Source organism: Eubalaena glacialis, chromosome 8 (genome assembly GCF_028564815.1).
Source record: "Eubalaena glacialis isolate mEubGla1 chromosome 8, mEubGla1.1.hap2.+ XY, whole genome shotgun sequence".
Classification (NCBI taxonomy): Eukaryota; Metazoa; Chordata; class Mammalia; order Artiodactyla; family Balaenidae; genus Eubalaena; species Eubalaena glacialis.
This window is the reverse complement of record NC_083723.1, coordinates 23365102-23377695: the sequence shown is the minus strand read 5'-3', so window position 1 is coordinate 23377695 and position 12594 is coordinate 23365102. Positions and strand designations below refer to the sequence as shown.

General features: G+C 42.4%; 1 protein-coding gene across 4 annotated transcripts in view; it reads left to right on the top strand.

The window, feature by feature from the left end:
* The first annotated feature begins 3913 nt into the window (after positions 1–3913).
* MAGI2 (membrane associated guanylate kinase, WW and PDZ domain containing 2) overlaps positions 3914–12594 on the top strand; it is a 1327276-nt gene continuing 1318595 nt past the window's right edge. For all 4 annotated transcript variants that reach the window (XM_061198469.1, XM_061198467.1, XM_061198466.1 and 1 more), the window contains exon 1: positions 3914–4294. In XM_061198469.1, the coding sequence (XP_061054452.1) occupies positions 3994–4294 (301 nt within the window). In that variant the 5' untranslated portion in view covers positions 3914–3993. The remainder of the gene's footprint in view (positions 4295–12594) is intronic.

Here is a 12594-nt window from a genome sequence, read left to right as displayed (position 1 = left end):
CAATGTATTTATTTGATGACAATAAACCTTACAGGAAATGCCGCCCCTCCCACCGCCAAGAAACAATCTAACGAGTCCCCGGAATACATGTAATTTTTTTCTTAATGTATCTCCTTCTTTGCTCTTCTGGTCCTATACTGATAATTAAAACCTTCAATTTTGATAGCATGTTACAACTTTAAAGTGCATTCACGTTTAAGTGCATTTAAAGAGCATTCAGTTTTACATGATGCTCACACAACCCTGTCATATATTTTCACTCCCTTTTTACAAATGAGGGAACAAGCTCTAACAGGGTAAGTGACCTAGTTAAGGTTGCACAGCTAAAGGCAAGATCCCAACTTCTGACACCCAAGAAAGTACTTTCCTCAGGGTTCTACATGATTCGTCACCTTGTATGAGTCAAGATCCAGTCAGGAGACAGAAATCACACCAAAATTAGAACAGGGAACATTTAATACAAAGAATTATTAACTAGCAGTTCTTCTTTTAAGAGAGAAGACGATATCACTAAAGAATACAGGAAGAGTGGATTAAGGGAGCAGACACTACCTCCAGGGCTGTGGGAGAGTACTCAAGGAGGGATAACTTAGATGAACTACCCCCATCCCTGCTCTCTACCCTACGAAGCCTGAGAGACAGTCCTCATTGGAGATAATGAGGCTGTGGCCCATTTGACAGTCAAGAAATTGGTTGAGGTGTCACAGACTGGGTTGGTGAGAAAAACCACCAGCTAGGGGGCCAGTGAAACTTGCTAGGAAGTCACCCACTGGGTTGCTGGTGAGGCTTACTAGGAAGTCACACACTGGGGAACTAGCCAAACTTCCTGGAGGGTGTGAAATACTGGTTTCTTGGATACCACTGACCACCACACCATAGGAGCAAGAAGAAAAGCACTGGAAACAAGAAGAGGAGCCCCTTTTATATGCAGTGTCCCTCCAGCACCTTCTATTGACAAGTGCTAACATTGAGCCAACTGAAAACAAAGAAATGTTTACAGGTTCCAGCTCTAATTATCACAATTCAGGGCAAAAAAAAAAAAGATGAATTAGAAGCTTCCAAACACTAAATTAGCTGGCACTCACCTCAATGACTCTCCTGGGTTCTTAAGGGTAAAATACTTTTATGTCAAATTCCTGCTCCATTTGTTTTCTTTTTCCCTAAGTACCTCTACAAGAAAATGCAGACCCAACCTCTGGGGACACGACACTATGCACTGATTGCTGGTAGGATATGTGGTAATTGCACGGGAAGAGTGTACAACACAGTGACTGAGACCACGTCTTGAGTCAAACACTTGGGTCTGAATGTTAGCTTCACCACTGACTAAAACTGCAGCCTTGCAAAAATTAACCTCTGTATGCCTCAGTTTCCTTATCTGTAAAAGGGGATGATAATAGTACATACTTTACTAAGATGTCAGGAGAAATAAATTAATATATGTAAAGCCTATAGAACAACATGTGATAAATGTTAAAAAAGATAAATGATTAAAAAGAACTTTATCAGTATTACCCGTACCTGTTAGTTTGTAAATGGCGTTTAAAAATACACCCTGCATTCGGTTCTCATTACCAATTTCCACTTAAGACTGTATCTCATAATGCTAAAACCCAACTTCGTTGGGTGACACTGGGCTACGGTACAAAAAGTCCTGCCCATACCTGGGCATTGCCTGCATCTCTGGCTTCAGATCCTGGCATTGCTCCTGGCTCACTGAATAATCCTCATCAATCAAAGCCAATTCACTGGGGACCCATTTTCTCAAGTGCAAAAAGACACGGTTAAATCATCTTTCTTTAAGATCTCTTCCGTTGTGACTAACTTTGATCCCCCACTTCCCCAAACAGTGAGTTATACGAGAAGGGGAAAAAAGAGGAAATGATCATTTTCAGTGCCTACCCATCTATGTCAGGCAAGCGTTTTGCACGTACTGCCTGATCTCATCCTTACCGTAGTCCTGTCAGATTAGTACTTTTAACCCTATTTAACAAATAAGGAAACTGAGGCTCAGAAAGGTCGACACTTCATTCAAGATCACACTCTTGCTAAGTAGCGGAGCCTGAATTCAAACTGGGTCCTTCTGTTTGGGTCGACTAAGCATTTCTAACTGTTCCGCTTGCCTCCCACACTGTCTTCACCTCAGACAGCAAGAATCTTAACAGCTCAGTGCTTTTCATGCTTTGCTTTGAAGAGATGAGTGGGTGTGCCCCTCTTTTTCTTTTTTAATTATCATTTGGAAACTAAAGCAAATTAAATTCACCTACCAGTTACAGGAATTTAAAAAGTCACCCCTAACATCTCACACACGAAACTAGCCTTTGAGTGAAACCCAGCGGCCCTCCTGCATCCTGGCGCCCCGGTCCTCACCTCTCCTCCCGGCTGCAAACTTGGTGAAGGGAAAGGAGCCCGGTGGCGGGCCAGCGAGCTGAGTTCCAGCCCCTGTTCTGCCGCTCTGTCAACCCTCGGAGCCTTCTTCTCCTTCAAGGTAGCAGGAGGTTGTCCGCTCGGGTCAACTTTTAGGGTTCCTCCCGCGTCCCAGCCCGGCCGCTCTGAGGGCGCCCGCGGCGAGGGCGTGCCCAGCGGTCTCGCCGCAGATCCCGCGTGAAACTGCCCAGTTCTCTGAGGAGGCTGCTCACCGCAGCCGTCCCCACCCCCATCCCGCAGTCCCTTTCTTCCCGCTTCGTCTAACGTGGAAAAGTGAAGCCCCTACCCTTCGGTGCCTGGACTCGCCTCTCACGAGCCAAGCCTCCGCTAAGTTCCCGTCTGCACCCGAGGCCGGGGCGCTGCTTCCCCCTCCCCGGCTGACAGAAAAACCAGTCTGCAGTTCTCTAACTTTACGCTCCTCTGAGGGGAATTCTGAGAACTCTGCGACGGGTCTGACTGAAACGTGAGAAGACAAAGCCTGTCTAATCAGTGAACTCCGACGCCTCCACCGGGCTCGCAGCGCCCAGGCCTTCTCCGGCGAGTGCACGCCGGGCGGGTCCCAGAGCTCGGCTTTCTCACGCCAGGATTCCGCGCCCCGAGGCTCGCGGCGCTCGAGCCGCAGCGCCCGGCACTGGGCGAGCCGAAGTCCAGGTGCCGCTATTTCTGCTCCGGCCCGCCCAGGTCTGAGGAAGTCAGGGCGTGCTCACAGCGCGGCAGCCTAGCGCGGCGCTCGGCCGCCGGGAGGCTGAAGAAAGGTCCACGCTGGGCTCGCAGCCCTTCCTGCCGGCCTCCCCACGCCGGGCCTCGGCTCCCCTCGTTTCCCGCTCCCGCCTCCTCCCGTAGACTGCCAGGCGGACCCAGCCTGCCTCTCTCTCAGCCTTCACTACCGGGTCAAGCGGCGGAGGGAGGGAGCGGAGACAGCGGCGAAGCGGCTCCCCACCCGGCGCGCGCGTGCCCCTCCTCCCCCTCCAGCCCGCTCCCTCCTCCTCTGCCCTCTGCCTCCTCCCGTGTTGCCAATACAGTACAACTAGTACGCGCGCACACAGGCACAGACACGCGCGGGCGCGCGCGGACCCTGCCGCTGCCACTGCAGCTACCATGGATATCAGCTAACAACACACGCTCAGGCGCGCGCGCGCGCTCCCACCCGCACCACGCAGGAGTGGCCCCCGGCATCCTTACCCTCCTTCCCCACCCCCACCCCACCCGCTCCCCAGCTCGGCTACTGCTCGCTCTGGCTGCCGCCGCCGCCGCCGCCGCCACCGCCGCCGCCGCCACCACCACAGCTCTCTTCTGCTGCGGGGCCACAGCCTTGAGTGTCATTCAAGGGACAGCACAACCTCACCCAAGCTCTCCTACCTCTGCCCAGCCGTCCCTGTCATCCTCCCCCTTCCTCGTCCACACTCCATCCAAAGAAGAGGGAAAGCACCGAACAGAGGCGGGAGGAAGGCAAAGTCTGCTCTTCTCACCTCTTGGCCCCCTGGCTCCTCCATCCTCATTCTCTCAGCACCAACTCCCCTACCCCAAAGGAATCCCTCAGGAGCTGAGGCGACTCACCCCACTGCCATGTCCAAAAGCTTGAAAAAGAAAAGCCACTGGACTAGCAAAGTCCATGAGAGTGTCATTGGCAGGAACCCGGAGGGCCAGCTGGGCTTCGAACTGAAGGGGGGCGCCGAGAATGGACAGTTCCCCTACCTGGGGGAGGTGAAGCCCGGCAAGGTGGCCTATGAGAGCGGCAGCAAGTTGGTGTCTGAGGAACTGCTGCTGGAAGTAAACGAGACCCCCGTGGCGGGGCTCACCATCAGGGACGTGCTTGCCGTGATCAAACACTGCAAGGATCCCCTCCGGCTCAAGTGTGTCAAGCAAGGTGAGCGCAGCGGCTTGCTCGGTGCTTTGCCAGGAGGCTGGACCGCTCCAAGCGCGGGGCATAATGGAAGGGTGGGCTCGCGTGTGGAAGGGGGTGTGTTCCGCGACGGTGGGGTGAGGTCGTGAGAGAACCGGCAGAGCAAGTGGGCTTTGCCGGGGTTCTGAATGGGGGGCTCGGTGGAAGGGAGGGGCGGATTGCGGTGGGGCGTGCAACTTTGTTTGCGCAGTTATCCCCTCCCCTTTGGTAGGTGTTCGGCCTTGTCTGACCTCGGAGGTGCAGGCGAGCTCCCGGGGCAATTGAATGTGCGTCAGCGGCACGGCCCGCAGTGGATGAAGAGCTTTTAGGGAAGGAAGGAAGGAAAGAAGGAAGAAAGGATGGAAGAAAAGAAGGAGGCAGGGAGAAAGGGGAGGAGGGAGAAAGGGGAGGAAGGAGCAACTTGAGGGTGCAGCGGCATCACCAGCAGGGCGGAGAGGAGTAGGGGGTGGCGGGACGAGCGGAGAGCTGCGCCCTCCGTTTCGGGAGCTGGACTGAAGACGCCTTGGGGGAATCCCTGAGCCACTAGTTGGCAAAGAAGGGACGGGGTAGATTGCTTCGGGCGCTTGGACGGGTCTTCCTTAACTTTTTCCCTGCCTCACTCCCCTGTCCCCCTCCCCCGCCCACGATCGTGTCATGTGGGCACCGCGCGTCACGTGCGCACTGACTAACCCGGGCGCTCACCCCGAGCTGGCCCGCGGGAGGCGGTTCGCGAGGAAGGCGCGGCACCAGCAGCGGGTTCTAGCGTTGGGGGTCAGGAGGAGAGACGTGGTTACCGGAATGTTCTTTACTATGAACATTGGGTTGAGTGGAAGTTCTCTGTGGTTGGACTCTCCTCTGGCTTCGGATTTGGGCAGAGGGGGGAGGGGGGCGTGTTTCTGAGGAGGAGTTGGATGGAAAAGCCAGCTGGTTACAACTCAGGCTCGGTCAGCTCCAACCTGGTTTAGATGAGGCTCAGCTGAAGGCTGTGATGGGCAATTGCAGAACTCTCTCACTGTCTTTGCCTGAAAGAAAATTATGGTCCGGAAGGAGGGAAGAGGGAGATAAAAGTTTCTTGGGAAGAGGACAACTTTAGCTCGAATAAAGTAGTGTATCTTTGTTTTCCACGTGGGATTGCATACGTTTTGTAGCTCACATTCGCATCTCGTGTGTGGCATGTATGTATATGTGCACATTCACATCAATCTAAAGGTTTCTTGTTGGTGATACATTGTTTGTCCCGCCTCATCGATGGAATTGAGCTGTCATTGCCTGCATTTTGAACAACCACTTAATCTTACTGTATGATCAACTGTCAAGAAACACTCTTGGGATATGAAACACTCTTAGGGAGCTATTCTTCTCTATAAACCAGTTTTAAAAGTAAGCCAGTGAAAAATGAAATCTCAGTCAAAATTTCTTAACTGTAAATTGCCATACAAAAAGAGTTTTCATTGGGGATTCTTGAGTATTAGTAGCTGATGACTTGAGATAGGCTAATGTGAACATTGACTTGCAGGTCAACATAGCTCCATACTGAATGAAACTGAAGAATATGAGTTTGGTAGGAAGGCAAATAGAGTATCTTACTATTTTTCAAGATGACATACCAGAGGCTCAAATACAGGCGTTCATGTTAACATATTTGATGTCATGGTACTATCTTGTAACAATAGATATAAATGTAAGGTTTTGGTTTTGAGTCCAAAAATCTACTTTACAATTGATGACCATGGTTTTGTTGGCAACAAGGTTGGTATTTGTAGTGGAAAGTGGCTGAAAACCTTAAGGCATTGTTAAGTTGGACTAATGATAATATCCTAATGAGGGAGGTGATTGTCCTATTATAGTTTATAATTATTACCACATTTTAATGTACTCATTCTGAGCACTGCATTTTGAGATGGACCTTCCCAAACTGTAACTCTAGCAGCAAGAAAAGAAAAGAAAGAAAGGGAGATTGTTGGGTATTGTCAATCTATTCTATAAAATCCAGTGGAAAGACTTGGAAAAGTGAAAGCATGAAAGCTATCATTAAATATTGAAAAGCTATCAAGTAAGAAAAGGAATTCTGACTATCCTGTGATAGTCTATAGGGTCAAACTAACATGAATCTATGAAAATTTTTAAAGGATGAAGCATCTTTACTTTTATTAAGAAGATTCTAATAGAGCTTTAAAAAAAAAATCTATGGACTATATTGTGAACTCATGAGCCCCCATCATTGTGAGTGTTTATGAAGAGGCCAATGACCACATGCCATGGATTCTTACGTAAGGTGGGTACCTGGACTAGATCTCATTTAAATCCTTCCGTGATTTGATCCAAGGTAGTCTCTGATACTCAACTTCTGTGTTAGATTTTATTTGGAAGATTACTGTGTTTAGAACTCATGGCATATACACATATAACATGATATATTTAGGGAAAATTTCTTTTCATTCTGTATTAACCTTCAGTTCTGGGCTTCACTGGGCCATTGATGATTGATGTTCATAATGATGTTCACAGAACCCCCACAGGAATCTGATTAACCTCCTGAATCACTAACCAAGGAACAAAAATAATTGCTTCTTTTAGCTTTTGTGGAAAATATAATCCTCTTTTATATTCTTCTGTGTATGGTGATTCATATACTATTCCCTTGTTGAAATCTTTCTTTCCCTTGTCAAATAATAATAGGTTTACTTTATCATTGTAAGCAAAGTGAAAATTTCAGAACCATAGATACAGTGCCTGTGTGTCTTGGGTTTCACTATAGATTTCACTTGCTGGAAAAATATTTAGAAACCCTTGGCTCAGTAGTTTTATTTCTAGAGAGCCAGTAAACTAGCATAACTGAAAAACTTAAACACGCCTTGTTTAGCAGTTGTATTTTTAAAATATTAATGAGATAGGTGATTTTCGAGTATTCAAACATTGGGTATTACACAGAAACTACATATATAATCAGGTAAACTAAGGCAGATTTTGCAAAGAAAAGAAGTTTGAATAACAAGAATATTGATTAAAAAGTGCACCAGATAAAATTGCATTGTTTAATCACTTTTTATTTATGTTTGGCTAATTTTATATTACAGTTGTTATAAAATTAAATTATCATAATTTTAAAAGAAGGTGAACTACCAGAATTTTAAGACACAGTAGACAAATAGATGTAGTTTTTCTACATTGTATAAATGTTTTTAAAGCCATTTTTGAAAGCCATTTAATTAAATTCAGGGGATTTCTTTTTTAATTTAAGCTGCATTTAATCCACACAGTGATGAGTCACATATGAAAAATATCCTTTATTGTCACATCCTATTATTATTTATAAACTATGGCTTTTTAGTTTATAATAATAAACTTTCCTCACCAAACTTTAATCTAAATTAGCACTTCTGTTCTATGATCTCATTAATGCAGTGGATGCAATTGAAGGAAGTTTCTTGAGTGATTTTGAGATCTGTGCTGAAGAGCTAAAGGTTTTTTTTTTCTCTTCTTTTAAAATCTGCACTAAAGTTCACAGCAGCCAGTTACATAGACCATTGTGTCCTACATTCCTTGCTACTGCATCTAAAACCACATGGGGACCTACATAGCCTGAACTTATTTTCCCGTTTAGGATCTCACGATGGAAAATAAAAGACAAAAAGTTTTATAATTCTTCCGATGTAGGAGAAGGGCCAAGTAAAGCCTTTGAAGTTCAGTTCTAGAGAAGATGTACATTGCTCTCCCTCCTATTGCTCCTTTCAAAGATGCCTTCAAAGGAAAGAAGATCCAAATTTATTGAGTCATGCTTTCTTTTTGACTGACTTCAAGGTAGTATCATAGAGTTAAACCTCTATGCTTCCTTTATTTGAAAAGCTGAAAACAAATTGTGCCAAATTTTCTCCAAGATTGATTTTCCTCCATAGAAATTTATGTATGTGAATTTTATTGAATTGTTTAAACAATTTGATCAGTTAATTTTTTAGGATAAAGTATCTTTAATGTTTTGGAACAAGGTTAATGAGACACTTATCTTCGGGCATAATTTATGGGGGATGCTACTTTAGTTTTTCAGTATATTTTTTAATGTATGTAATTTAAGTAGTATGACCTTGAATGCTAAATATGACTGTTTGCTTTTTGTATGTGTTTGTTTTGAATGAGAGTAATCTTGGGGTGAAATCACAGCTAATGTATTTAAGTGCCACCATTTCTGCTCTTAACATTTATACGGTGCAATCTTTTGCCATATTTCTTATGCTCACTTTTCTTTTTAGTTGCTTGAAATTCACACATTCACATTCATAATGAGCAAAAAGTTTTCACATTTGACAACCCTGACTGCTTGTAGTTTAAACAATGGCTTTCAAATGCATAGCAGTCCCTGGCTGAATCATTTCCCTCAAGAGTTGTGATAGTGTAGCCATTAAATGTAGTCTCCCAAGTAGCCTGTCTGGGTTTGAATCCTGAGTATGCCACTTAGTATTGGCTATATGAACAAGTTGTCTAGCCTGGGGTAGTAATAGTATCTTGAGAATATTAAATAAGTTATGTATTTAAATGATGTAGTGTCTGGCAGATAATAAGCATTATGTAAGTGTTAGTAAATGTTATTCCAAGCATACTGGTCATTTTGAGCTAGTGTCATGAACTGTTTTTAACTTTCAAGATATTTTACACTTAATTGAAGACTAACTGAAAAATAGAAAATGATTGACTAGTTAATACTATGAGTAATTTGCAAGTAGTAGTCTTCTTTGAAAAGCATTAATATGAAGAGTAATGCCATTAAGTGGAATGGAACATGTTTTCACGTTTTAAAAATAACTCTCACTGATACCACCTTTATGTGTAAAGATCTGTTTTATATTTATTTTATACTCTAGCCATAATTTTTCCCCAGTTATTTATTTCCTTTGTACCCATCTCTCTTCTCCTAAACAGGTGGTGAATATATTGAATCATTTGCTCTAGGCTTGACAAGCACAGAAATCCTATTAGGATTCACTAATTTAACCTTAGGAATTTATTTATACTTCTTGCATGTGACTATTAGATGCCAGTATCATGGGGTTTTTTTTATAATCATATTTTTTTAATTTATTTTTGGCTGCGTTGGGTCTTCGTTGCTGCGTGTGGGCTTTCTCTAGTTGCGGTAAGCAGGAGCTGCTTTTCCTTGCGGTGGCTTCTCTTGTTGCAGAACGTGAGCTCTAGGTGCACGGGCCTCAGTAGTTGTGGCACACAGGATCAGTAGTTGTGGCTCACAGGCTCTAGAGCGCAGGTTCAGTAGTTGTGGCGCATGGGCTTAGTTGCTCCGCGGCATGTGGGATCTTCCCAGACCAGGGCTCAAACCCATGTCCCCTGCGTTAGCAGGCAGATTCTTAACCACTGTGCCACCAGGGAAGTCCCGACTATTATCATGTTTTAAGGCAGAACTTTTATTTCTTAGCTAGAAATCAAGACCTCATAAAGAAGGGCAGTAACGAAACAGAATTAATTCCTAAGTGTTCACAGTCAACCATGTATAATAAAGAAAAATACATCAAAATTCAGCAAAAGGTTTACTTTGCATCTGTGAGCACGTCAGCAGCTCAATATGAGTAATTCTCTATATTAACACTTTAAAGATGAAGGAACCAACAGTGTATTTACCACCAGCCTCCCCCAGTGAGTTTAGCATTTCAGCTGACCTAGTCCCTTCTTAGAATTCGATAGGAACATCTACCTTGAAGGTCCAGTGCCCAATATTAATTAAAAAAAAATTTTTTTTAATTTAATTAATTTTTTTATACAGCAGGTTCTTACTAGTCATTAGTTTTGTACACATCAGTGTATACATGTCAATCCCAATCGCCCAATTAATCCAATATTAATTTTTAAAAATCTTTCTAAGCTACAATCTGGCTATTTATGTAAGTGGGTCTTACAACTTGCTTAGTATTGTGACTCTTTAATTATTTATTCCGTTCTAGTCCCAGCTCCCTCTCTTCTGTTTACAGAAAGGACTGATGTGATATTTCCTTTAATAAAAGTAAATTATAATTAATTTTGTATAGATAATTTAGTAATAGGTTGATAAGTACTGATTTTACATAGACTTATATAGGGATATGCATCTGCTTAAAACTGTTGTAAAATACTCATATTGTCATAGGAAGTTAATAATTGCTTCTATTATTACATTTCATTGACATGTTACTCTATTAAAAAAGACTCCATTTGGAGATTAATTTTTTAAAAACTTAAAAAAAAATTTGTTTAAAGTTTAATATACAGTGTTGTCTGCTTTGGATAGTCTAGAAGTAACAGAAAAAAGTTTCCTTTTTTGACAACTGATTGAATATTAACTCAGATGCATCCAGTGCATCTATTTTCAAGGATCCAGTAGGTTAATGAGTGGATATTTTAAATGAATAATTAGATTTGTTTCAATATTTAACGTATTTTATGGCTTGTTTTACCTTGGAAAACATTTCTCCCTGTAATTGTTACATGAATCCATGTCCGGCTTTGTGTTATTTTCAGTTATTTTGGTTTACTTAAAAAAAATTTCACTTTTATGGCAGTCATCATATATCCAATAATGGCCCCAAATAAATATGTGACAGAAGAAAGAGTAAACCTTTATAATGTGAAGTAAAAGATATTTTGAAGATACTGATTTTTCTAATGATAAAATTTGTGGATTAATTTTTTGAACCTTTTAACTGCCTTTAGTGAAACTCATGCATATGAAATCAGAATTTTTTCTATAAATAGCCATGGGTTTAATTAAGTGACTGTGAAATGAAATAGGAAGAAGCAAACTTGTTTAACAAAAAGTGTATATTTTATTTATCTATTTTTCATATTACATTGTGTTTAAAGAAGTTTCTTGAAACATGAGTTTCCCAAATGTTACAGTGACTTATTTATATTGCCATGGATTACAGGTAGAGTAGGGGCTGTTTGCACTTTACATTGCACTTGAAAGATCATAGAGAATGTCTCAGTAAAAATGTTAAATGCAAAAACCAATTATATGTATTTTTAACACATTTATCATTTTATAGGTGAGCAATGATGCTTATCCTAGTATTTTGTATCACTGTGCACAGGAAGGTACATACTTAGCTGGAATATATACTAATTCAAGGATAAAAAGTGCTGTAGAAACCCACAGATTAATCTAGCGACATATCCTAAGCTTGTCAAAATCTGATTAGCTGGATTGCAAGCATGAGCAAGTTTCAGAGATATGAAATGTCCAGTGTTGCATCTGTGAAGCGTTCTGATCAGTCCACAGTTGAACCCAGTTTGCCTTTCTTTGCAGTCTGTGCTATAAGGATGTTAAAGCAACTCTTTACTAGACAAAGTTTCTTCAAAAAATAACAAGCATTAATAGAGATAATAATATTTTACTGTAATTATTACTGTGATAAATATCACTACATCATACTACAATATATAGGTGTATCAAAGTAGCATGCTGTACACCTTAAGCTTACACAATGTTACATGTCAAGTTTATTCAATCAAAAAAATAACAAGCATTTAGGCCTAAAGGGTCACAAAAATCTCCCCAAAATTGTGGCTTATTTCCAAAAGCACCCTGAACATGAATAACTGTAATCTTGCCTTTCTGGCCAGTCAGGTACTTAGTGGATGGCCATTTTGTTAGGACTGGGGCTTTAGACAGAAGTTGATTCCTCTATGGAAAAGCAGGAATATTATCAAAGATGCTCTTACCCATCTGAAGTTAAAATACTAAAACCTTCCTTCTTAGTATTTCTTCTGAAACATTATCTGTAACATTATCTCCTTTTCCTCTTTGGTTGGAAGTACCTGTTCTTTCCTTTTCTTAAGTTCAGTGTGGCAGAGTCACTTTAGTGAATAGCAAATTTGTTCTGTTCTGCTTCTTTGTATACATGGAACACACACACACTTTTGAAACACTAAGGTTCAATGCTAGTTTTTTTTTTTTTTTAAATTTATTTTTTGGCCACGCTGCACAGCATGTGGGATCCTAGTTCCCCGACCGGGAATTGAAACCTGCGCCCCCTGCAGTGGAAGCACGGAGTCTCAACCCCTGGATGTCTAGGGAAGTCCCTCAATGCCAGTTTTTAAATCAATAGTCCCAGAGGGGCATTTATGCATGTGAGGATACAGTCTCACTTTAGTCAGAGTTACATAAAATTATTCCATGTGTGACAAATCTAGCTGAAAAGCTTACATAGGTACCCATAAATTTCCAACTGTGAGTGGTATTTTTCTTTTTAAAATTAATTAATTAATTAATTAATTAATTAAAATTTTGGCTGTGTTGGGTCTTCGTT